Source organism: Pleurodeles waltl, chromosome 4_2, assembly GCF_031143425.1.
Source record: "Pleurodeles waltl isolate 20211129_DDA chromosome 4_2, aPleWal1.hap1.20221129, whole genome shotgun sequence".
In the NCBI taxonomy this organism is placed as follows: domain Eukaryota; kingdom Metazoa; phylum Chordata; class Amphibia; order Caudata; family Salamandridae; genus Pleurodeles; species Pleurodeles waltl.
The window spans coordinates 600,021,618-600,048,689 of NC_090443.1; the positions used below are offsets into that span (position 1 = coordinate 600,021,618).

At 42.7% G+C, this 27,072-nt stretch overlaps 1 protein-coding gene across 1 annotated transcript in view; it reads right to left on the minus strand.

Annotated features, from left to right (window-relative positions):
* Window positions 1-27,072, minus strand: part of PLPPR5 (phospholipid phosphatase related 5) — a 723,479-nt gene that overhangs the window by 92,170 nt on the left and 604,237 nt on the right. Inside the window, exons 4-5 of the mRNA XM_069232139.1 lie at window positions 26,603-26,783; window positions 15,793-15,908 (exon numbers count right to left, since the gene is read on the minus strand). Coding sequence (XP_069088240.1) covers window positions 15,793-15,908; window positions 26,603-26,783 — 297 coding nt within the window. The remainder of the gene's footprint in view (window positions 1-15,792; window positions 15,909-26,602; window positions 26,784-27,072) is intronic.

A 27,072-nucleotide genomic window follows, 5' to 3' on the forward strand; every position in this document is an offset into this window, starting at 1 on the left:
TCTAATATTGGCCTTGGAAAATGTTGATCCGGCACAGTTTACACTGCTTGTTTGTGATTCCTATTACTGTGTGCTGTCTTTCAATGAATATTTACATTACTGGAGGTTGAATGGGTTCAGAGATTCCAAGGCTAACACCATAAAACACAAATTACTGTGGGGGAAGGTTGCGGATCTGAAGGAGACGCTTCCTAAAGTCCATGTTGTACATACACTTGGACACCAGCGCGTTGGAATACACGTGGCTGGAAATGCTTTGGCTGATGAAGCCGCAAAGTCGGCAGTGGCAGTTGCCACTGTGGCCGCAGTGACTCGTTCGAGTTCCAAACCAGACACAGAGATTTTGGCTGCCAAAAAGGCTACGGCTGATGGCACGCCATTTCCTAAAGGATTCCCTTCTAAATATAGTTACTGCATGGGTGGTATGCTAAACGCTGTAGTTAAAATCCCAGGCGTTGGTGTACGTGATGTGCCCAATAAAATTGTGCGACCTCTATTGATCACTGCAGCTCATGAGGGGGCGGCATCTGCACATTCTGGCGTGGCTGCCACAATTTCGCTCTTACAGGCCCATTACTGGTGGCCTGGTCTCTATAAAGAGATGAAACAGTATGTCCTTTGTTGTGACATTTGTCAACAAATTAAAGTTTCCACGGCTAGACGCCCGCAGCAGACGCCCCTTCTAATATCGAATAAACAATTACAATGTGTGTACCTGGATCATTGTGGTCCATTGACCCCTGATAGTGCATACAAATATATATTGGTAGCTGTAGATTTGTGCTCCAGATTTGTGTGGGTCTGGCCACAGTGCTCGGCTGACGCTCGAACTGTTATTAAAGATTTGCGCATCTTTGTCGATATATATGCAGTTGCAGCATTCCATTCGGACCAGGGCCCTGCTTTTGCCTCTAAGCCATTCAGGGACACCATGGCTTCGTTGGGGGTCCAACTCCAGTTCTCGTCTCCATTTCATCCCAAGGGAAATTCTGTCATGGAGCGTTTAAATCGCGATTTAAAGCAATCCTTAACGGCCAGAGTTATAGGTACGGGTTGTAGTTGGCTAGCCCACCTGTATGGAGTACAGAGAGCACTGAATAACTTGCCTAGAAGGTCCCTGGGGGGTCGTACTTCATATGAGTGCCTGTTTGGAACACGTATGTATGTTCCTGATCTGGATGGTCCTGGTGTGGAGACGGCAGATACGCCCTTTGACATAAATGATCGTGTCACTGTTTTGCAGGATTTACAACAGTTTCGTGAAGATAACTCTTCTGCCAGTGCTGCCTCCACAGGAATTAAGGATGAACCGGTAACGCCTACTGGTTGGATTCCCAGACTTGGGGATCTTGTGCGTAAAAAGGTCGCAGTGAAAAAAGAATTTGGTCCTTCATATCGAGTGCCAGTCCCTGTGCTGGGGGTCCTCGGCACGAGAACTGTGATTTTGCCACCGCTGCAAGGGGCCAAAGGAAATCGCTTTGTTTCCATTGATAATGTCAAGTTACAACATGTGGCCGATTCTGCACAGCAGACCAAGAGGGACGCCCAGTAGTTCCAGAATCCCTCTCACTACTGGGGACAAAGTTCCGCTGCAGGTGATTTGCACCGACAATATTTCCTCTCTGAGCTTGGGGAGGGTGGAAGCTGATCTTGCGCTTGTTCCACTAACGGCGCATAATTTGGAATCTTTTGATCAAGTTGCTGTAAGTACTGCTGAGGTCACTGAAAGTGTGGTCTACAGCGTACCAAGGCGAGAGCCACAATCTGCTCCTTTGTTTACGGTTGCACCTTTTGCGAGAACTGCCTCCGGTTGCTTCAACACCACTGATGATATTGTGTCGGACTCCTCGTCCTCTTCTACGTCAGCCCTGGGTCCACGTAAGATGCTGTGTTGGCTCAAACATACATATTTTGTTGTTCCGTGGAACTATCTGTGGCTTTTCATGGCTGTGATGACTTTTTTTCTGTGGCTGGGGTTTGTTGTTACTTTTTTTCTGGTGATACATGGTCATTTTCTTCCTGAACGATCTGAAATTGAGCACGTGGAGAAGGTGTTGAAACTACATTTTTCGTCACACATGGTCCGAAGAGACTTGTCCTTTGTGAACATTTCTCCTGTACCAATTCCAGATGGGATTGTGTGGGATAGAGTAATGTTTGATATATATGGTCCCACTGAAATAATTCAAATACTGTATGTTCTCAAATTGTCAATGAATGATATCATTATACCAGGCATTGTATCTGATGATTGGGATGTGAAGACAATATATTCTATGTTGACTTGCAATATTAAACTGTCTATGAAAATGAAGATGCTTACCAATTTAGAGATAATTATGGTGATATGTTTTGCTACAATTATTATGGACACCACTTTATTCATAAAGCCAGTAGCCCGAAAACGATATTTGAATATACGCAATGGGAACATTGCCCGACTCCTCCACAGGGGAGTTCTAAAAATTATTATGATAAATTCGCATATTTTTCTGGGCATAATCAATACAATGCTAAGTCTTACTATTTTAAGGTTACTCCACATACTAATAAGCAAATGTTATTGACTGATACTAAATTACTGTATTCAAATTTGTTTGTATCCAAACTTCAGTTGAGGGGTATGAATATTGGTCCAAAACTGTTGATTTGAAAAGTGTCTGGGGAATGAAAGAACTGGCAAAAGCGGGGTAGGGACACATTGTTCAGGGCATGTATTATTCCAGTCCAGATGATTTTCTTAAATGAAACTGTGCAACGGACTAGCTGTTTGGGCTTAGCAACAATTAGAGACTTGAATTTGCCTAGCATACCTGTCCCTTCAAAACTGAAAAATTGGCAGCAATATGTTAATGCCACGTTTAGTGAGCTTACAGACTGGATCCAGAATGGTACGCTTAACACTTCGTTTACACGTCCGGGCTGGTGGTCATTGTGGCCCGTAGACACTAATGGGTGTCATTAATGTTTTGTCACCTCTTCGGGGGGGTTCAGGACTGGTAGGGCAGACCCTCGCTACATATCAACAGACCATGCTTATATCATTACTACGTATAGAGTGGGTGGTAGCTTTGTCAACAATGGTTAAATCATCCATGCTAGATGCAGTTAAGTCACATCTCCAGTTACTGTCTAATAATACTGACTTACAAGATTTTTTGTCAGGTCCAAAAGTACCCCGGAAGAAACGTTTTTTGTATGAAGTGTACAATGAGATTTGGAAACTTTCACAACAAGAGGCGGCGGCCCGGTTGAGGCAGATAGATCAGGAAAATATAAAACAAGCATTGTATGTTGTGGATAATGGAATGCATACCCTATCAGACCGTGTATATACAATTGACAACATTGTTTCCTCTGCTACAGACATTATTAAATCGGATATGTCTTCTTTATATCATGGGCAGAGTCAAACGCGGTCCATCATGCAGTTGAGTTGGACTCTACAGACATTAAAGGCAGGTCGCGTTCCGTGGCAGCACATCCGAGCCAGGGAGATATTTTTTTTCTTTTAATTTGACATGTCAACAACAGCTGATGGCTAAAAAGGAAGCGACGTATGTTATGTTACATATTGAAAAGTTGGAGAAGATGCCTTTTACTGTGGCTGAGATTCCGTCTGCTGAGTGGTTGATTCATAGGGTTATAAATTTGCCTATTTCCACTCTGCAATTCACTTCTTGTTTTAAACATTTTCCGGTGGGTAGATATGAGAAGTTAGGAGACAGTTACATACATGAGGTGTGGGAGCTTCTTTTTTTATACAGATGTCTTAATGGTATGAGGGAGGTTTTTCTTAGCGGTAGCGAATGCGAAACTTCTGTCGGCCATTCGATGGTTTGTAAGCAGCTGTCTTTGCATGGGGCGTGTAATGCCTCGGTTGCAAACTTGGCTTGCTATCTTAAGGGAGTTCCAGTCCCAGTAATTAAAAACACTTTCCAGGTGCTTTCAAACGGCAGCTACGTCCTTCTTAATAGTGAAGTCTGTTGTGGCATGCATGCCGGAATAGTTTACGTAGTTGTTGTCACCAAGGCCGTTATGTGCTGCGGGAATGTGTTGTTTCCCCCCCACTCAATTTAGGGAGGTAGCGGACATCTGGCCTCACATTGCTACTTCCAAGGTGAATTTCGACAAGTTGAGTCGACTAAAGGCTCTATTGTTTCAAAAGCATGTGGCCCTTACATTTGCACGCGAGACCTACGCACTTCAGGTGGCGAGGTCATCAGCAGAAATACAGTCCCTGTTAAATACTAACTTTCCGAGCCACTTTGGTGAACTCGTGGGACGTATATTTAATGCGTCCAGCACTGCTGGAATTGCACATTTTTTCAAAGCCGTTGGTGTTGGTTTTGTTAATTCCTTCTCTTCCATATTCGGTTTGATACCATCGACTATTCATTCTATTTTCTGAAGCATTTTTGGGGGATTTCCGATTACTTTGGCTTTGTTGGCTGGTATTTTGCTGTTGCTGTTGTTTTTCCGCAATGGCTGTCCCACTGCAACGAGATCCCATATTGGTGCTCCTGTCAGCGCAGCTGTGTCGTGAACGCATGATGCAGCATTTTGGAGCAACACTCCTAGGACAGTTGGAGTGTGACTGGTCTCTGTCATTCCGACCAGTTTTGGATTGTGTGCAGCCCGTGTTTCGGTGCCTTTGGTGCTCGTTTGAACATGCACTGGCTCTCTGTCTCTCACTGCAGTGTCCCCCCAGTGGTTGATACTGATCTGTTGATGTTCCCGATTAGGGCTCATTCCCAGACTTGTGCACTGCGGTTGCGTTTGCTTCGTGAGGCAGATTATGAGATTCCCTTCCTGGAGGAAGATGGTATTGTCTCATTCATAGGCCCTGCACAGGGTGCCGCCCTGGATAGTTATGGGTCTTTGGAACACACCTGCTCCATGATAGTATTTGGCGTGGATTTTCCAGTATTGACGTCTGTCGAGGTGGAGGATCTCCTGCTTTCCGTGGCTTCCATTTAAGAATTGGATTTTTTTAAATTGACATTTTAATAATTTGGCTTTACCGTCACATGCTTACAAATTTAGAAATACATTAATGCTTTGATGTCCTCTGAAATTGTCGAAATGTATTTTGTATATTTTTGTATCTGGGGCGTATTATTGTTTCTCGTTTTTTATTAGAACCACTTGCTACCGACAAGGGGAGGGTGTAGTGTGGTTAGTTTCATGTATCATTTGCACGTTAGCTTTGGGCTTTAGGCCTTCATCCACTTTGCCCTGGATGTATTTTATTGCTTTGCTCGCAGCATAGAGCCTCTGTGCACTTTGCTCTAAATGCTTTTTGTATTAGCTTCGTACTGTGTTTTTTCAAATAACCAGTTCTACAGTCTTGTTTTATTTTCTCCTATCACACTGTTTAGCTTACTTTAGCACCGGAGTTCTCAAACAATACATTCTTGCTCGCTCTGTGCTTCAGTCAAGGATACAGTCTGGTACATTGCCGATACACGTGGTAGGAGTTTAGTCTTTAGGATTCGTAGAAAGTATACATTCTTACGTAGGGACGTTTCTCAGAACACCGGAGTGTTAGTTATAAAAACACTTCCTAGTCCTAGTACAGAGAGAGGGAGATTCCGACCAGGGAACCACAACTAGACGCTGACTGCCTCGTTGCAGATGCTGAACCAGATCACAGGTCTTTGCTCAGGTATGAGGGTTGATGGTCTCCCAGGGAATCTAAAAGGCAATTTAGAAGCTTAACATGCTGTGCTCGAAATATAACTAACTGAGAGAGAGTTGAATTTATTAACATCATGATAGCGTTATTCTTATGTTTTACTCTCGTCGTGACTATTTCAATCCTACTGTGTTGTATGGTTCTGGTTATTGCGGCTCACACCTTAATATCTAAAATGCAGTCGTTTTATTAAAACAATATATAAAACTCAAACTGCCTTTGTCATTTGTATATGAGATCATATTGTAAATGAGAGAATTGGTTTGGATCTGAGTGACCACGACTTCCCTGAGAAATTCCAAAGATGTCATGCGCTCGGCTGCCCAATCATCCCTCCCCCATGGGAGAGATGAGGCACTGCTAGTTAGCCAGAGCAAAACCGGATTTAGGGTGACAGAGGTCCTTCCAAGTGGGTCAGACTTAGTCCCTCACACTGGGAACGATCCTGCTACCTAGAAATCCAGTAGTGTCATTTAGGATAATGAGAGCCCACGCGACAGCATCATCAACCACACTGCTACACAATGCATATTGTAACACAGTGGTATGCACCCTGCCCAAGCAGGGACCACAATCCTAGTCAGGGTAAGTCACAACACAACCTGAATTATCCTGTGCTCACCCTCGGGTAGCTTGATACAGTGCAGGCATGCTTAACTTAGAAGGCAATGTGTAAAGTATCTGTACAACAGCTCATACAGTAACACTGGGAAAACACCATAAAAAGACTCTACACCAGGTTTGAAAAATAGAGAATATCTGAGTAAAACAATACCAAAACAGCAAAAATCCATCCAATGGAAGTAGAGATATGAATTTTTAAAGATTAATTGTGAAAACAGTGCTTAAAAGTCACTAACGGTCAAAAGGTTACTTGAGGTCGTGAGGGACTGGTGCAAATCTAAAATTCAGGCCGACCGTGATGGAGGGTAGGCTGGCTACAAAACCCAAGCAGTGCCCCCTTAAACAGTAGCTTTTGTGGAGGGATGCGACAACTGTGAGGGGACAATCCATCAATATTTTCCATGAATTCAGATCACTGCGTCGTCGGTGGGCTCTGTTGAGGTCAATGTGATGCGTCATTATCGGACAGCCACAGCGTCTTCGGCGGAGATGCGATGCACCAATTTTCCTGCCGTGCTCGGGGCGACACATAGATTTTTCTGCAACACTCAGGGTGATACATTGATTTTTCTGCTGCACTTAGGGTGATGCGTCGATTTTTGTAGAACTCAGCTACAGAACCCACTTCTGAGGCCCTGAGCTTGGAGATGACTCCTCGGGCAAGGGTAAGACTCACAGAAGGCCAGCAGCACCAGGACAGTTTTGGGCAGTCTTAGATGTCCGTGAAATTGCAGGAGAACAGGGGTCAAGACATCAAGTCCTTGGAGATCACTCTGGGTGGAAGGCAGAGTCCTTCCAGCAGGGTCTGAGAGCAGCAGGGCAACATGAAGAAAGACAGCTCTTCTAGAAAAGTAGCCCAGTTGAGTCCTTTCAGCAGCACAGTGGTTCTTCTGGCACGGTGTGGTTTCAGCATTTTCATTGAATGAACAGAAGGATCACTCTGCAGTACAATACAGCTGAGGGTTGAAATGTCAGGCAGAATGGTTCGAGGGACTGGTAATGCTCTCCTTCTACTCCTATTCTTTCACAAATATTCTCTGATTTTGTATTTTAGGGCATCGGGGCTGAAACTGTTATCCTCCAATCTTTGTCAGTATCCAAATAATTTATCAGTGCAATGTTACCAGTTATTGTGTGAAGAAGGAAGTTCCAGAGCTTCGAATTAACTCATGAACATTGTTAGTAGAAGCCAGACTCACCTCATTGCCACATGATATCTGGTAACACACACTGAATTCCCACAAGGGAGATCTTACCAAAGACTTTAGAGGAGCTAAATGATTCTGCGGAATCTTAGGGAACTTCATTTTCTGTCAAAAGCTTCCAAGAACTCACAAAGCTATAAGAGTTAGTTATAAGAGTTAGTTGGCTTTAATGATGAAAACATGTGCATTTTATATTTAAAAATACATTTGAAAGACAATGGAACCAAACGAGTTGTGCTTTAAGATTTATTCTGACAAAAAATTACCAGCAGAATTGTTATGAAAATTGATACACTGACTGCACTCCAATAGACTTTTTTTAAGTATTCTTAATTTTCTTGTGAAAAACCAACAAGAATATTGTATATAACTGAGTTGGTTATCAGGTCAAGCGTTCATGATGTAAATTTAAAACCCTTTTTGTAATGTGTTAAGCTGTGCATACACCTAGACACTGATGTTCAAGGGCTCCTTCCGTCTTACAAACATTCATTTGTGATAGAAATGCAAACAGCCCAGCGGTTGAAGAATAAAAAACCTTATCATTTACTAAGTTAAAAATCACAGACATTGATAGTTGCTCAGTCCACTGCTCTAAAAGGACCAGTCCAGATCAATGTTCCTTTTTTTTTTTGTTTGTTTTTTAATTTAATATGCCAGAGAGGGAGGACTATACAAAAAAGAAGACATAATATATCCACCAAAAAAGAAACAAAGAAGAGAAAAAAAAAAGGCCTAGGACAGTTATATACATCGCATATAGAAGCAGCTAACATCCTCTACAATATTTCTTGATTTTCCAGCCATTTAGTCAATGGTGCCCAAAGTCGTTCCCCCCTATGCCTCTTCTTATGACCCTTTAGTTTGTAAAGACTTAATTCAATATTATAGATGGCAAGTAGCCTAGATCGCCATCCCTCAAACGTAGGGGGTTCTTTTTTAATCCAGTCTGTAGCAATACAAAGACGATATATTGCCATTGTTAAGAATAGAAATCGCCTTATTTTATACAGTGCAGGTTCCATACTTTCAGATGAATCCATAACCCCAAGCAAAACCAGCATAACAGTTACCTGAACATTGCAACCCGTAATCTTCTTGAGGAATACCTCTATCTCATTCAAAATTCCCCGCAACATTGGACATGCATAAAACATATGCATTATCTCAGCTTCAGCCTCCCAACAACAAGTACAAATCCCAGAAGATTTCCCCCACTTTTTCAACTTAGCAGGTGTATAATATAGATCCATCAATGTCTTATAGTGCTGGGTTTTCAGATTAGCTGAGAAAAGTGTTGTATCAGTCATAGCTAAAGATTGGTCCATCCATTCCCCAGCCAGACCAAACCGTACAGTCCATCTTTCATTCTGATGTACCATATCATCTGATTGCAAATCAGTTAACAGAGTATATATCTTACCAATCTTTGCACCACGTTTAATAGCCTCAACTATTGGAATCTCCGTCATACCTGACTTGTCATACTTCTGAGAATGAAAAAAGTTTTGTATTTGCAAAAACTTGAAAAAATGGGTCTTAGGTAAACCGTAATGGGACTGCAACTCCGTAAAAGATTTACATCCAGATTTACAATACATGTCTCCAACCTTATTTATTCCCTTAGAACGCCAAAACGCTAGTATGGGATCTTTAAATATATAATTCGGAAGAGCCGAAAAATTAATTGGCGTGTAAGCTGTAATCTTTCCCAATCCCATACTCCGTTTTAACTGAGCCCAAACCTTGAAGGCGGCTAAGAAAGGCTTGAATCTCACTTTTTGTAAATAGCTTGGTTCCTCAAATTTTGACAACCATCCGCTTGCCTCCCCACCCGCCACCATAGCATAGATAGGGGTTTGATTTACTTCTACATCTCCTCTAGAACTTCCCCTTATAAGTCCGTCCATGTGTTGGAGACAACCAGCATAATAATACAGTGTAAAATTAGGAACTGACCAGCCACCTCGGTCCTTGGGAAGTGTCATATACTTCATTGCCCTTCTAGTTTTAGCATATCCCCACAAGAGGTTATTCCCCATTTTTTCCAATCTTTTAAGCCACTTTTTGGTAACCTCGAGGGGAATGGCCCGAAATGTATATAACATTTTCGGAAGAACCATCATTTTCAATACATTGCAACGACCCTCTAATGATAAGTGCAAATTATACATTCTATCTAAATCTTTCTTTATTCTGCTTAGTAGTGGAACAAAATGAATTTCCACCAAACGATTAACCGCAGGAGTAATTTTGACCCCTAAATACACCGCTTCAGATACCAGCCGCCTATCTATTAACTAAGCATGCTCAGAACATACTATCTGTGTCTTATCAGAATTCAACTTATATCCAGAGTATCTTCCAAACTCTCTTGCCTCTATTTCTACTGCCCTAATTGCTTCCTCCGGACTGCTTGTCACTATGGCTACATCATCAGCATACGCAAACACCTTATGTGCTTCTCCGTGATATAATAAAGGTTTGATATTTTTGCATTCTTCTAATCTTAACAAAAAAGAATCGATGTATAAAGCAAAGAGCAAGGGCAGCAGGGGCATCCCTGTCTAGTCCCCCTTAAAATTGAAATAATACCTGATTCCAGACCTGCGATGCATATTCTAGCTTTAGGAGCTGCATATAGGGCTTTTATGGCTGTGATATATCCACTCCCTATGCCCTTCCACTGCATAGTTTCCCATAAAAACTTCCATAATACATGGTCAAATGCCTTCTCAGAGTCTAAAAGTAATAGCCCAAGAGTTGTTTGATGTAATTCTGCAAGATCAAACATGGATATTCTTCTTCTTATATGATCAATTGTATCTCTACCAGGAATAAATCCATGTTGTTATTTCCTTACCAAACTAACTATTACATTTGCCAATCTGCTAGCCAAAACCTTTGCATAAATCTTTCCATCTACATTTAACAAGGAAATAGGTCTATACGAACTGGGGAGCTCTGCTGGTTTATCCTTTTTTTTTAACACTATAATACTTGCGTATTCCCACGTTGGGGGCGCTTGACCTATCTGCGCTATGCAAAAAGTACTATGCATGTCCCTTTTTATGTCTGCTAAAAAAAACGTATAAAATTCAAGTGGTATGGCATCCGGCCCAGTGGCTTTCCCCGTTGCCAGGGAGCTCACTGCCCCAATTATCTCTTCAATCTGAATTGGTGCATCTAATATAGCTTGTTCCTCAGGAGAGAGCCTTGTGCTTTTTAATTCACCCAAAAATCCGCTGACCTCTTTTTGAAGCTGTTCAGAGTAATTTATATCCTCTCTATATAAATCCTGATAATAGCACTTAAAAACCTCTAGAATTCCTTCTAGCTCTACATGTTTCTGCCCGTTACTATCAGTGATATTCAAAATATTCTGCTTAACAGCCTTTTGCCTCACCCGCCTAGCTAAGACTTTTCCTGTTGTTTCACCATATTCATAATATTCAGCTCGATGACTTTGATAATCAGCTGCAACTATTTTGTTCAAGTAAGCATTTATTTGAGCCTTAAGGATCGTCATCTGGGTCTGTATAAAAGTAACATCTTCCTTACTAACAATTTTAAGAGCTAATTCCCTCTCTTTTGTTATTAATCTTTGCTGAAGCTCTGCAATTTCCTTCCCCCTAGCTACTTGTACTCCTAAACTATAACTGAGGGTTTCACCCCTTACAGCAGCTTTAAATGAGTCCCATACCATTCCAGGATCTGCCGTATTCCTGTTGATTTAAAAAAAATGTATAGATCCACACTCTCATATAGGATCTATATATCCTGGGTCAACCAACAGTTTCCTATCAAATGTCCACACCCGCCGTGAACTAGATGGCCCCCTTACTGCTATAGACAAGATTTATGGATTATGATCTGATAAAAATCTGGGAATGCATTCTATTCCAACCCCTTGAATTAAACTTTGTGAAATAAAAAAATAATCCAACCTTGCTAATTTCGCATGTGGGAAAGAATAATAGGTATACCCTGGATTTGGAGTTTTAATATTTTCCCAAACATCCGTCAACCCATGATCCATCACTAACCTCCTTAAAGCTTTCCATACTTTAGGCTTTCGGCCCTAATATAAGCTCTGAACCCCCATACTTTTACTACCTACCTCTAAATGAATATTTAAATCACCACATACAATTATTGGTAAGGGCCATCCGGCTAATTCTACATTCAATGTGTCCAGAGGCTCAACCTCGTCAAAAACTGATCCATATATAGTGCAGAGAGTAAATTTAAATGTGTTCACAGAGATCTCTGCGAGAGCCCAGCGCCCATCGCTGCTTGCTAGAGATCGGCAAGCATGAACATTACTCATTCTAGCAAATATCGCCACACCACGTGTCGACACCTCCTGACGGGTACAAACCACAGGCGTTAATCCAAGCTCTCGCAGGAGCTCACGCTTGCTCCAGGAAATATGTGTTTCTTGTAAACAGTATAAATCTGATTTTATTAGTTTAAGACCAGCTGCCACTCTTTTCCTTTTCTGAGGGCTATTAAGACCGCAAATATTCACCGTACAGATCCTTAATCTATTTGCCATATCGGTCAATTTGTTGTACCAATCTCACATCGCTGCTTCTTCCTCTGAACAATCCTACTTGTTGACTTTGAGCCCTATTGTTCCTCCTCTTCTGGCATGTCTCCATTAACTTATTCCGTACATTACTGCCTATATAAACACTCCCCCACTCCCCACCACCCCTCCCCCACCCACCCACCCCTTGCCGCCCAACCCTACTACCAACCGCACCCCCGCCCACCTACACCCCCCATTCCCTTACCCTTACCCTTACACCCAGTTTATGGAAAGTATGGGATCCCACTGTCCCTAATGATGGTAGAGCATCCGCTCCGACCGCCCCACCCAGTGCATATTTTTTGGGGAAACGTTATCTTTTTTTTTTTTTTTTTTTTTTTTACCAAGCGCAAAACTAACTTATAGTTCCATAGCCTTCATATTCTATCTTTATCTCTATCTCTATCTGTCTAAGTGCTATTTATTTCTAGATTTTATAATGGGAAGAGAAAAGAAGAAGAGATAATCGTGAGGGGGAGCACAAAAGGGTTATTTATCACCGCCTCATCCACTCAACTCTCGACACCTTACCCTTTCTGTTTTCCTCACCCCCCACATTAATCAAAGAACCCTACATTAAGAGCCCTGACCTCTGAGTCCACCCAAAAAGGCTCTTGCTTTCAGCTCCGACGTGAAATACTGGGTCCTATTATCCATTACTATTTTCAATTTAGCAGGGTTTAATAAAAAAACCTGTGCCCCCTTATTTTGAAGTGGTTGAATTAACTGACGGAGCCTCCATCTTTTTTCAACAGTAGTGTGGCAAAAATCTGGCCTCAAAAAACTCGCATCCCTTAGCCTTACTTCTAGAATTGGGTCGGGCACGGTCATATATGGCCTGTTTTGCCTGAAAATTAAGCAGAGCGATTAATATTGCTCTGGGTCTCCCACTTCCTCCTACTGAGTTTAACCCTGCTCAACTAAAGGGAAATCAGTGGGCTCTTTGAATCTCTCTATCCCAATCCCACTGATGTAAGTCAGGAAAGGCCTCCTTAAAGAGTGCGACCATAAAGCTATGTGTATCTGATCCTTCAAGTCCCTCTGGTATACCCAGTACAAGCAAATTATTCTGCCTTAATCTATCCTCCAAATCTGTCAATTTCCACTGAGTATCCTCAAGTTTTTTCTCCATAGCTTCTCGAGTCACTTGATGAGACCCGGCCTCATCCTCCAGATGAGAAATACGAGTCTCCACTTCTTCCATCCGTGTAGCAAACTCCGAACATGTCTTAGCCACCAGACGAATTTGGATTTGCATCTTTCGACAAGGTCCTTGCTTTAACAAACTTATTCCAGCAAGATGTAACGAATTCTCTCCTTGGCCCTCCATCCTATTATCTCCGTTACTGCCAGAAAAAATTTGTGGCGGTTGTTGTTGACCCCCCACGTCTACCTGTAACAGTATCATATCTTCTTGAGAGCTCTTCCTTTGCTCCACCTGACTCCCAGCGACATGTTTTTCTAAGGCCGCCACGTCTGAAGCATCACCCAACCTCCCCCCTTCTTCCTGTGGAGGGAGTCCTTCCGCAGCCACCATTTCAATAGTTGCTAATTGATCAGCCACAACTGCAACAGAGGGTGTGTCCTTCCCTCTCTCAAGAAACCTATCCAACGAGGCATTCTTAGTTTTAGAGACAATCTTCTCCCCCGAACCATACTTTATATCCATTGTTGCCCCCTGTCGAGTTGACGTACTAACCCTTAACGGTTTACCCCGTCCAGACAAAGTCATATTTTTCGCCCCCTTTGGCTGCATTTTTACTTTCTTCACTCTCCGAAGCACAAATGCGTTAGTGCAGCAAGTACCAAATGCCAAGCGCCGGTAACAAAAAAGAATTCTAACCGTTTTGTGAATCCACGTCTGAAGCTTTCCCAAATTAGCGTCCGTAAGCACAAGCCAGCCGTTGCCCTCAAACAGGAATAGGAGCAAACCAGAGCCCATTCCTCAAAGGCGGCGTATAATCTTGTAATCTTTTGACATCAACACCAATATCCACGATATTTTATTGCCCTCGAGCAGGAACGGGAGCGGGAGCGAGCCAGACGAAATTTCCTTAAAGGCGGCATATAATCCTTTAACATTAGCAACAGTATCCACTTTTTTTTTTTTCCCTAAGACAACAAACCGCCGCTACAATGTATCCAGTACAACCGCCAGGAATGAAGCCGATACATTGTGTCTAGCGCGAGGACGTGCGAGAATGCCGTTGCCACAGAGAGAGCCTCCGGCTCACAGGAAAGCTTCTGCTGCACTGAAGGGTTCTGGCCGGAGCAGACGTTCACGGCCGAATCACGCGGCCGCCATCTTGCTTTCCCTCCCAGACCAATGTTCCAAGCCTGTAGCAGTGGTGTAACGAAACGTGAGGGGGTCCTCCTACCAAGTACATGGAGTGGGGCCGCTTCCCCCCACACCCAATCAGGGCCCTGCGGCCTATGCAAAGTGTACTATGCTGAGGGGGGCTTATGTTATGTCATGGGTGAGTAGTCTTGTAGACAGGAACACATTTAACCCCAGACTAGTTTTTGCGTATTTGGGCATCATCGGCAGGATGTAGCTTGACTCCAGTGGCATAGTGAACACAGGACCCAATTCAGAGCACAAATAATTTAGATAGGATGTCTCACTTAGAAAAAGAAAAAAGTATGAGCAGAGTACTCACATTAATCACAGCCACTGCTAGTTTCTTGGGCCACAATACAGTCACCTGTCATTGCCCATTGTGTCATTGCAGACAGAGGTCAACTATAAGCAAATCCGGCCCCATCCTGCTCCAGTATGAACAGTCCAGTCAGTAATGCGTTGCGATGTTTAGTTGATCTCTATGCTTATTATGTAAATTGTTATAGAACCGTACAACCTATAACTGTGCATCAACTTGATACACGTTTGTTTGCTCTCCCTCACATTCAATAGTCTTTCGTTTGCAAGGAATAATGCCATCAATGAAGTGGCGTCAGACAATAGTAAATTGTGCCCAAAATGTTCAAGGGGCGAAAGTGACTGAACACAAATAGTAAAGGTGGAAGCATAACTTCACCAAATACATGACACAGACTAGTCAAACCTGAAGTGTGGGCGGTGTACTTGGCATAGGGTGAAAAATTAGGTGATAGATCGGTTGTCACTAAAAACATGGAAGATGCCTGAAATAATTGCTGATAAACCACCTAGAAAAACTTGGGGCTGCATTTCCACCCCCTTTATTTCTTGATCAAATCAGTTCAACTCCACCCCAAAATTCCAAGTGCAACCGAAACTGGTATGAAACATCTTCTATGCATAACAATCAGCTGTAGACGTATTGAACCTGTAATGCTTTATCTGTTATACATAGTTTGAGTCTGTATGCAGGAGGAAGAGAACAAAAAGCTTGATGTACTTCACTTATTTGCAGCCTGCCAGTGTAATTTTAGAAGAGCTTCAAAAGACTGGTTTTGATATCATACCAGTTAGAGGAAACTCGTCTGATCTGTCGGAATGCTCTTCTTTAAATCATGATCAATAACCTATGATGTGTTTTTGAGAGGATTCCAAATAGCAATTTTAAGGAAATACTATAAAATTAACTAACTGAAATGATTGTTACATGCATTTAATGTTACACCAGAGAGAGCTTATATGATGATCTTGTCATTTTCTCACATTTTAAACCCTGATATGAACATGTTACCTTCTCTAGTGGGCTCTCTACACGGGGGATGCTGATTGCTGGCATCTGGGCCAAGTTGTCTATAGGCGAATTTTCGATTTCCTTTCGTTTTCCCTTGAAGTTATTTATCACACAAACTACCTGGAAAATATAGAACAACATTAAAGAGGCAAACAGTAACCATAACAGTATCAGTGTCTGAAATACGCAACATTACCATCCAATTAAATGTGTACATGACGTATCAGAAATGCATTGAAAATGAGTCTAAAGATATGTTATTGCTACTTGAGAGCTGGGATATATATATATATATATATATATATATATATATATATATATATATATATATTTAGTAACTGGAAAAAAACAAAGGTTGCAGGGACGTTATAGTTAGGTTCTGAATTTACTGATGCCAAACCATAGTAACTACAACTCACGCCCTCAGATAACTAGAACTCGTGCCGTCGCCATGAACAGCTAATTACTCCACATATAATATCATTGATGAGATCTTGTATGGCACCTTTGATATTATCACTGCAACATTTGCAATAAAATTATTGATAAGAAAACTGTGCGTGGCAAGGGAGTGAGTTATAGTTACTTAAAAGAACTCTAACTATAACTGCCTAATTTTCATGATTTTGTATGAGTAAATTCAGAGCTTAACTATAATGTCCCTATAACCTTTGTTTTTTTCAGTGAACATATATATATATATATATATATATATATATATATATATATATATATATATATATATATATGTTTATATATATATTGTTATCTATCTATCTATCTATCTATCTCTCTATCTATCTATCGATATATATATGTATATATATATATATATATGCATATATATATATATAGATATATATATAACTAGTGGCGGTCACCACTAGGTGCTTATAGTTAAAATTGTTTCTATATGAAAAGCGTTTATTTACTTGCCTATATCTTTGAAGCCACTTGATGAATCTAAAAAAAATGTGCCAGTGATGTCAGCTACAGTCTAGAAAGTTTGGGGGTGATCTGTCCAGGGGAACAAGAAAAAGAGGGTGTCCCAAAACAAGTTTTCCTCATTTATTTTTACATAGGGATTTTGAACAGCGATATCGCCAAAAATACTGGATGGAAATACACCAAATTGGGCAGAAAGGTAGGTCCTGTTCCAGAAAGCAACCTTTTTTTGTTTTGGTGTAAATCCATTCAGTACAAATTAAGGTGAAAAAATGTATATCTAGTCATGCAAAGGATTTGCGACCCCTCCTGATCTTGTGCTGAGATTTGATTGACTGTCCACACTTTAACCAGGAATTGTTGGCAGCCATCTTAGGACTCGACAGCCGAGTCCCAGAAAAAAATGTAAAAAAGAAACAAAGGGGCCAAGGTACAGACACCTTGACCTATTGGCTCTGGTGGTGGGGTCCCAGAGTGACCCCCTTGGGTTAAAAAGTATGTTTTTTTAAAAATGTTGCTGCAATTCCCAATTCATTTTTTTAAGCCCCCAGGTAGGCCAAGTCCTGGGAGCATTCGTTACTAGGAGTGCTGTGGGGCACCTGGCCCCCCTGCCGCCACAGAGACCCCCATCTCCTGGGGCAAACCAGAAATTATGTGTGGAAGTCCGCACGCTCCTCACACTCCGGGGACCACCTCCTCAGTGGGACAAAATGAATTATTGACATGGGGGATGCCTGTCAGCCTGCCCCACAACTCCTGGGGACCACCACCTCCCCCTGCTTCATTACTATGAACAAAAAAACAGTGAAGGGGACCCCCCCTTTGGCCGCAAGGACCACCACCTCCCTGGGGCTATAGTTGTAGGTGGGGTGTTGCCCCCCCCCAAGGAGGCAATGATGGCACTCGGGACCGCCAACCCCCAGGGCTGGCTCCTTGTATATCCTGGGGTGCCCACCCCCGGGACATGGCGGTTTGCTGTGGCTTGGCTGCATCTTGTAAATGAGCGCCTACCCTGGCTGAACTTCCTTAACGTCTTGGCAAGTTAGATATGTAATTTCATGACAGCTGCACACCAGAGTAACAGATTTAGGAGGAAAGCCAGGTCACTCCATGCCTCTTCATAGACAACAACTGGTTACTTGTAGGGCCAATGACATTTACTTTTAGCTTCTCTTCCACTCCATCTCAGAATCAAAGTAAATGAAATTTTTGTACAAAGTACCATGGGAGATAATTCTTATAGATCTTTTTTATAGCTGCCAGGAGTTCATTTGTGAAACCTTCATTCAGTTCTGGCATTTTTGTCAATAATAATTTTCATCTGGGATCTTGAACCTCAGAACTTACCATCAAAAGTACAGGTTTTTGATCTAAATGTGGAAAGGAATATTTGTTGAAAACGCAAGGGTGTCCTAAATGTGTGTTATCTGTCAGTAGGCCTATTTGATAGACATAACTATCAGGACATTTAATGTGGAAAGAAACCTTGCTTAACAGGAAAGCGTTGGCATTAGGGAGGTGATGAGAATAAGGGAAAGAGCATATGAAGTACACATGGGGGAGAGGCAAGAGAAAGAACAAGGGACTCCAGGGAGGAGAAAAGGATGACATGGTGATGACCGAGTGACAGTACCTAACAGTGTTTTGTTCATACACAATGCAAGATTAGTTAAATTTTTGATGCTGATCTAAGTTTAAAAAAAGACCCAAGGAAATGTGAATATTGAGCATATTTGATCCACAACACATTAGAGAACTTTCAGGGCAGGATTAAAAGTGGCAAGGAAATGCATTTGTTGAGTATCAGGTTATGTTGTCTCAGCTCCTTGTTTATAATCATTGCAAAGCAACCTGGGAATTAACACTCCTCTCTATTGCCTCTGATTATCACATCTGTGCAATCTGAGACATGGTTTCTTCTATTTTCTGTCCAGTAGTGTAGCAAGGATGGCATGGTCCCTGGTGCAAGTAAGGAAAACAGTTGTTGGGGTAGTAAAATACAACTATTATCAGGACTCAATGGGCCCCTGAGGGCTCTGGGCCTGGTGCATTGCACTGCTGCACCCACCATAGCTAGGCCCCTTGTTATGCCTTACCCTGATTGTTCTGTGTAACCCGAGGAAGAGTGTTAGTGTCTAAGTCCAAAAATAGAGCATGACCTGAATGTGCATGTTTTCAAAACTTTAAACACAGCGATGTTGTCTAAAACATTAAGGGCTAGATTTACAAGGCCCTATCACCACCTGAGCATCACTTTTTGCAATGCTTCGGTGGCTCTAACCAGTGCTCCCTATTTCCAAGGAAGTGTAATGCCACTTTTTGTGGCGTTACGCCTCCTTGAAAATATGGACCACTCCGATGCAGTTGTCTGAGTCAGGGGGCGTGCAATGGGTGTTGCAGTGGGCATTCCATCGCAATACCCGTTGTTTTTGACGCTGCCCCAGATTTATGAGAAATTGTAAATCAGTGGCAGCGCCAAAAACTAATGCCGCCCCAGGGGTGGCGTTTGCATGTCAAAAGACTACTAAGCCACTTAAGGGCTATTTTGGAGTTACGTGTACATGAAACATACACTAAAAAGAGGTGATTGTCCCTTCTGCCTATTTATGAATGCTTTAATGTCATTGGTATTATATTACAGTAGAAGTGATGTCCACCACTTTTAGTTGATGTTGCCCTCCACAAGACTCTGACAAAAGCCCCAATCACCTCATTTAAACAATGGTGTGTGGCATGCTAAGTCAACTGCGGCCATGGCCGCCTCTGTCAGAAGGCCGCCAGCCAGATTTAGAGATCTCCACCTTTCTGGCTAGTCATAAAATTGCTTTTTTTTTATTCCCCCTTTGTCTTTTTGACGGATAGAGACTGCAATAAAAAGATAGTAATTCTGCAAAGGTAAATGCAGGAATGGAGGTTTGCTGTCTATTGCAACCTCTATTCCAGCATTTACAGCCTATTCACTATAAATTGCATTCAGGGTCCTGTCTCATTAGTATTTCTGGAAAAGGGTTCTGAGACTTTTATTTAATGGACATTGACTTGGTGCTTCTGAGGGATAGTGTTAGTGTGATGTGTTAGTGTAAAGCGTAAAGTGCAGATCAAGCTGCCCAGCAGTTTCCTTGGTCTGTTTTCTGAAAAGCCTGTTTATCTTCATCCACTAGAACCTGCCTTCTTGATCTCAACTTGGGAAGAGATCCACTGTTGTAGTTCATTGGTTCATTGATGTATTTTTTTTGCCAATGTCCTAAATTTGAAATCCACCAACCTGCTTCTTCATCTCTACAACTAACTACAAATTCACACTCCAATTGAGGTATGCCTTCGGGCGTATGGATAGGTCTCCATGTCATTGTAGATTGCAGCAGTATATTGAAATACAAATAGGTGTGTCGTATACAACCCAAACTTAAATTGCAATAGTGGTTTCACCATGTTCCATACTCATGTTTACATTACGGAATCCCTCACTGTTAATCACTGGCTTCTTTCATTGACCAGCCTTGTTAATCTGTGCCATGCTCATACATTTGGCCAAACATTTTTAACTTTACTAAACTCACTGTCTTCACACTATTTTGATCTAATAATTTGTCTCTATAGTTGGTTTATAAGATAGCAATTCTATGTTAAACAAAATTAGGATGAAATGATCATTTCCGAACACCTCATTGTAAATACTAATGCTGAGCAGCAGCAAAATGGAAGTCTATTATAAACGAGGTTAGTTTAATCTTTCAGGATCCCAGATTTAGGCTCTGTTTCACACTGTCTCAAGGTGTTTTGGATGTTCTTGCTATAACATTTAAATCATTACTGTGGTGGGATTACATCCCCCAGAACACAGCGACCTGAGCAGAGGGGCACCTGCTGGCAATCACGCTAAAGCTACTTTCTGTCTTCCATGGCATGGAATGCCTCCAATGCTGCTGCTGCAGCCATCTCTGCCTGACTCTCCCTCACTGTGGTGGGACTACATCCCCCAGAACACAGCGACCTGAGAAGGTAGGGCACTTGCTGGCAATCGCGCTAAAAGCGCTCTCTGTTTCCCACAGCTCAGGATGCCAACAACGCTGCTGCTTCAGCCATCTCTCCCTGTTGGGATGGGACTACATCCCCCTGAACACAGCGACCTGAGGCATCTGCTGGCAATCGCGCTAAAAGCGCTTTCTCTTTCCTACAGCTTGGGACGCCCACAAAGCTGCTGCTTCAGCCATCTCTCCCTGACTCTCCCTGACTGGGGTGGGATTGCATCCCCTAGAACATAGAGACCTGAGGAGGAGGGGCACATGCAGGCAATTGTGCTAAAAGTAATTCTTGTGTCCACCAACACGGGACATGTGTGGAACGCACCCTGGCGAGCACCCGGGGGAAGACCGGGCTAAAAGTTTGCCCATCTTCACCTGTCCACATCCAGATGAGGCCAGGCCAGGCCCTGTCTCTTGGCTCCTTTCTTTGTTACTGCTACACTCCAGAACCCTGATGAACTTAACTCAAAGAGAGTGAGTGGTACTCTCTGTTTTTCTTCTTAACCCCCCTTTTTCTGTCTATCTAATTATCTGTGCTTTGTTATGGGAAAGAAGAAGGCTCCAAATTCCAACTGTACCAAACAAATATTGACTCCTTCCTGGTTACAGCGGTGGGCATCACTTCTAAGGAAATAGACTTGTCTGAAACACCCCTATCTTTGGATTTTGCCAGTTTAGCCAATAATTTTTCTGCTCCTGATGCAGGCTCTTGGACTTTGGGCAGGGCCTGCTACACCTTCGACACCCAAGGAGGTGCCACCCACATCTCCTGCTCTTGGCTCCTCTCGAGACCTAGCAGCTCACCAGTCCTTCATGTGCTGTCTGTCTGCCAAGTGTAAGGGAAAACCTACAGGTGTTCCTTCAACAGCTGATGGATCACTTCTAAGTTTGGCTAATCTGCAAGGCCCTTCAGACATTCCACCTTCCAATTCCTCAGGTGCTGTAATGGATTCAGTTTTAGCCTCCCTTCAAAAACAAGTTATGGCTGTTTTTAATGACTGTTTGGAACATTTAAGTGATAAATTGGAGGAGTTGGAGCTTGAAGTTTGCAAGATTTCCAAAAGTCTGTCATCTTTACCTTGAGTACTCCTGCCCCAAGAGCTTGATTGCTGCTGCAAGCCAAATAAGTCCTTCAATCGCTTTAGCCACCAAAACTGGGCCCACCACCCATTCTTCAGTGGGCCATCCTCTCTGTGGTGTTGACTCCACTGCTGTTCCATCTCTCCCTGACTCTCCCTGACTGGGGTGGGATTGCATCCCCTAGAACATAGTGACCTGAGGAGGAGGGGCACATTCAGGCAATTGTGCTAAAAGTAATTCTTGTGTCCACCAACACGGGATGCGTGTGGAACGCACCCTGGCGAGTACCCGGGGGAAGAAAGGCTAAAAGTTTGCCCATCTTCGCCTGTCCACATCCAGATAAGGCCAGGCCCTGTCTCTTGGCTCTTTTCTTTGTTACTGCTGCACTCCAGAACCCTGATTAACTTAACTCGAAGAGAGTGAGTGGTACTCTCTGTTTTTCTTCTTAACCCCCCTTTTTCTGTCTATCTGATTATCTGTGCTTTGTTATGGGAAAGAAGAAGGCTCCAAATTCCAACTGTACCAACTGTTCACAGACGTGAATGGTGAAGGGGACACTATATCCTGTTCACTAACATTAATTTGCTGGAATGTGGCCAGGTTGATGTCAAAGCTGAGGGGTGAGGGGTGACTTAATTTTATTAAAAGGTTTGATTTAACTACACTCCAGGAAACTTGGTGCATGGATTCCCTATGTGGGACGGCTATCAGAGTTTTTGTGCTCATACTTTGTTTCTGGAACTATGGATGCTAGGAGAAAAAATCTCTATAAACACATAATGAATTTGAGGCTGGTTAATATAATGGAATTGTAGGGATCTCCCAACTCAGTAAACCCCACCTTTATGGGGTTCCATTATAGATTATATATTTACTACAACCTAGTCCTAGCCCTGAATTTCAAAGACAAAATTTCAGAGACTGATGGGATGGGGACAAACATTGGCCCTGACCACTGGATTGAGCTCTTTAAAGTAATTTATTCATATCCAAATAACCTAGTTTTTCTTTGAACATTAGGATTGACCTAGCTGAGGTATATCAGGCAATTATCTCCAGACCCTCTAGGATGGCACCAGGGCCTGACAGGATTCCTGATGGATCTCTATAAGGATAATGTGGAATTCGGGGCTCCTGTTATCACTAAAGCGGTAAATTCAGTTGTATCTAGTTGCCTCCTGAGGTCATGGCATTCAGCAGTGATAGTTCCTGTTTTTAAAAAGGGTTGCAGGTCAGATGTCAATTGCTTTCACCCAATATACTTGTTAGTTTTAACTGTTAAAATTATTGGCTGCATTGTCCTAGGGACAATTGAGAATCGAGTTGCCTGTCATCACATGCTCTCCCTAGCACAATATGGTTTCAGGGAGGGACTTGGCACAGTACAATAATGTCTCAACCTCCACCTAATTGTCAGGAAATATATTATCATTAAGAAGTTGGGGGCAACGCTTCTTATCTCCTTCATGGACCTAAGCAGCACCTTTGACAGAGTCAGTTGTAGTAAACTGTGGTCAATTCTCTGGGACATAGGGCTTGATGGTGACTTTGTGTCTTCTTGTGGGCTCTGCAATGTGGGGTAAATGCTTTGGTAAGGTATGGGCTGGGTAGTGAATGTATTGATACTTTGATTTACAATGTGGCATCTGTGAGGGGTGTGTCCTCACCCCTATTTTATTCCTCCTATAGATAAATGGACTGAGTGTGACATTAGACTGTTGGGAAGGATCTACCCAAGATTTACACAACCTTAGTACTGGCACTGCTTTAAGAGAATGATGCTATTCTGATACAACCTATGGCTTGAGGGCACTAATTTACCTAGATTTGGACTTAAACATCACCAAAACGAATACATGGTGTGCAGTGCAAAATAGGTCAAAGCTGGTCCATTTTTGAGGAAAGGTACACATATAGAGGAGGTTGCTAATTTCCCTTATCTTGGAGTCCAGTTTGATTGTGAAAGATCTTGGCTTCCCTGAACAGCAAACTGCTGTGTGCTATTTACCAACTCTGTGGGTGCCCTGTTTGTTCTTGTCCACTGTGTAATCAGCAGGCCAATTAAACCAATTTCAGAGATGTATAAACCAAAGTGCCTCCCAGGTTTGACAGTTGGTTCTTGAATCTGGGGTTACAGAGATGTCACCAAGATTCATGTAGAGGACCCGATCAAGGCAGCCTCACTAACAGTGGTGGCCGGCAGCTTTAGGACGGAGAGGGGCGGGCGGGAAGCACACACACTCATTCTTTCACGCACACACACATGCATATCCATTCACAACACTCATAACATTCAAACATGCATGCACGCACCAAACATTGATTTTAAAAGATCACACACACACGAGCGCACATCCATTAACAACACTCTTAACATTCAACCATGCACGCACGCACCAAACATTAATTTTGAAAGATCACACACACACTCATTCTTTCACACACACACACACACACACACATGCATGCACATCCATTAACAACACTCATAACATTCAAACATGCACGCACGCACCACACATTAATTTTAAATGATCACACACACACTTATCTTCAGCCTCGGAGGTCCCAGGAGGGTTGGGACTGCTGCCTTCCCTCATTGGGTGACCTTAGGCCTCGTCACAGAGTGGGATGGGATCACTGAGACTGCTGACCCCACTCCACGCTTTCCTCATCACCCAGGGGAGGGCCTTGAGGCACCTTTGCTGATCCGAGGAGGTCACGCCCATAGGAGCTGTGACCCTCTCAGCCCAGCAAAGTTCAGCTCAGGCAGCCAGGAGCATGCACAAATAGCGCATGTCTGCTCCTGGCTGCCTGACCTGAACATGAAGAGTGTCTGTCAGGCTGACCTTTGTTCAGCCTGCCAGACACTCTTCATGAGGGGCAAAAGGTGGGGGTCATGGCCTCCCCGCCCTAAAGGACGGGCTGCGCCTTCTCCCTAATGCTGTGGGTTTCTGTTTGGACTAATAGTCATACAACTCTTAATAGGGAGATTATTTTAGATTGCTTGAGGTTTGAAAAGGGTATGTACATTCCTTGGTTAAAGTATGTTCAAACCACCTCCAAAGCCCTATGGTTGAGAAAAATATTTTCCTCTCTACTCTCCCATGTGAAAGCACATATACGCAAAGTTTAAATTTTAACAGAGGAATCCCAGGTGGTTTGTAGCGAATAAGAGGAATTAAAGAAACCTCTGTTGCAGGATACAGGTATGGTTCAAACATCACTCCATTTGGAACCTTATCTGGACTGAGAAAGAGCTCTCCTAGCCAAAGTCTGGCTAGGAACTATCAGGCCTTTCGTTTATTTTACCCGAGGGCAGTATGATAAAGTGTCTATTTTAGTGTGCCCGAGTGATGAGTCTTCTGTTCAAACCTTGGAACACTTTGGGGGTCATTCTGACCCTGGCGGTAGACTACCGCCAGGCCAACGACCGCGGATGCACCGCCAACAGGCTGGCGGTGCATCCATGGGCATTCTGACCGCGGCAGTACCGCTGCGGTCAGAAACGGAAAACCGCCGGTGTCCCGCCGGTTTCCCGCTGCCCTGGGGAATCCTTCATGGTGGTGCTGCAGGCAGCGCCGCCATGGGGATTCCGACCCCCTTACAGCCAGCCTGGCTCTGGCGGTTTTGACCGCCAGAACCTGGCTGGCGGTAACGGGTGTCACGGGCCCCCTAACAGGGCCCCACCAAGATTTTCAGTGTCTGCCAAGCAGACACTGAAAATCGCGACGGGTGCAACTGCACCCGTCGCACCCCTTCCACTCCGCCGGCTCCATTCGGAGCCGGCATCCTCATGGAAGGGGGTTTCCCGCTGGGCTGGCAGGTGGCCTTCTGGCGGTCGCCCGCCAGCCCAGCGGGAAACTCAGAATTACCGCGGCGGTCTTTTGACCGCGCAGCGGTATTCTGACGGCGGTACTTTGGCAGGCGGCCTCTGCCGCCCGCCAAAGTCAGAATGAGGCCCTTTATCTTTTCTTTGTAAATATTATGAATTTCTAACAAAAAATACTTAAAACATGTTCTTAAATCATACAGGTTTGTACAGCATGGACCCGCTTTGTACTTTTTACGTATGCTGGTAAATCCTTCACTCTGTTTTCATGTAGGCTGTTTTTTAAATATGCCATGCAAACGTACTTTATTGTCCATATGATGCTTATTTTGCTTTATTCTTCTGTATCAGTCTTTTATCAGTTTTTAAAATGGTCCCTGATTGTATGATTCTGTTTTAATTAGCTGCACTAGGCACTTTTCTTTCTCACATGAAGATTTGCCTTGTGACCTTTTACAATGTAATGGTGGCATAGTATAATTTAGCGCATGGACATATGAATCTGTGTTTTATTTTAAAGTTATTCATTGGATTTTTTGTCTGCATGCATTTGATCTTTTATGACCATTTCAAGGATTAAAAATGATTGAATAAATATATTGATTGATTGACTTGATCATTATTTCGAATGACTATTATTTGGATAAAATAATTTTAATCCAAATGATCAAATAATTGAATTTACTATGGTAAATCTACAAGCTCAAAGTAATTGCCAGTCGAAGTAATGGTCACATAAGGAATCTGTCCATTTTCTTTGACAGAAAATGTACCCTTTTGGCTAAAGAGTGTCAGAAAGGTATTTTCAAGCTTTTAAGTGGTGCATTTTCATTTTTTAAGGGTGTAACTCTTGTACATTCAACTTATATGATATGGAAAATGCAAATGAACAAATAAATATGCATTTTGAGACAGATTCAACATGTACCTACCAAAAACACTGCTATCGACATTCCAATAAGAAATCCTGCTATCACATCTGACCAATGATTTCGATATTCTGCTACTCTGTTGACTCCAGTAAGAAATGCCAAACACATTAATCCCAAACATAGAACGGGCTTTGCGAGTCTTGTTCCTTTGGCCTTAACCGTGTTCGTAATGTACATCTGAAAAAAGTAACAAGAAAAGATGTGATATCATTAGAAAGCTTAGCACGTAATTTTATGAAAATATATTTATGTTAATATTCAATTAACATACATAGGATGTACATTTTATTGCCTGACTCCAGGTGAGTTTCCATCTAGATCCATGCTGAACCGGGTCTTCACATAATACACTTTAATTTTTATGCATATGACCTCACCAGAAAAAAAAAAAACGTCCCAAGCTGTTTAGCAAATTGAATAATGAAACTGACAATACAGTATCAATCAAGGGCAAGCAAGGACAATC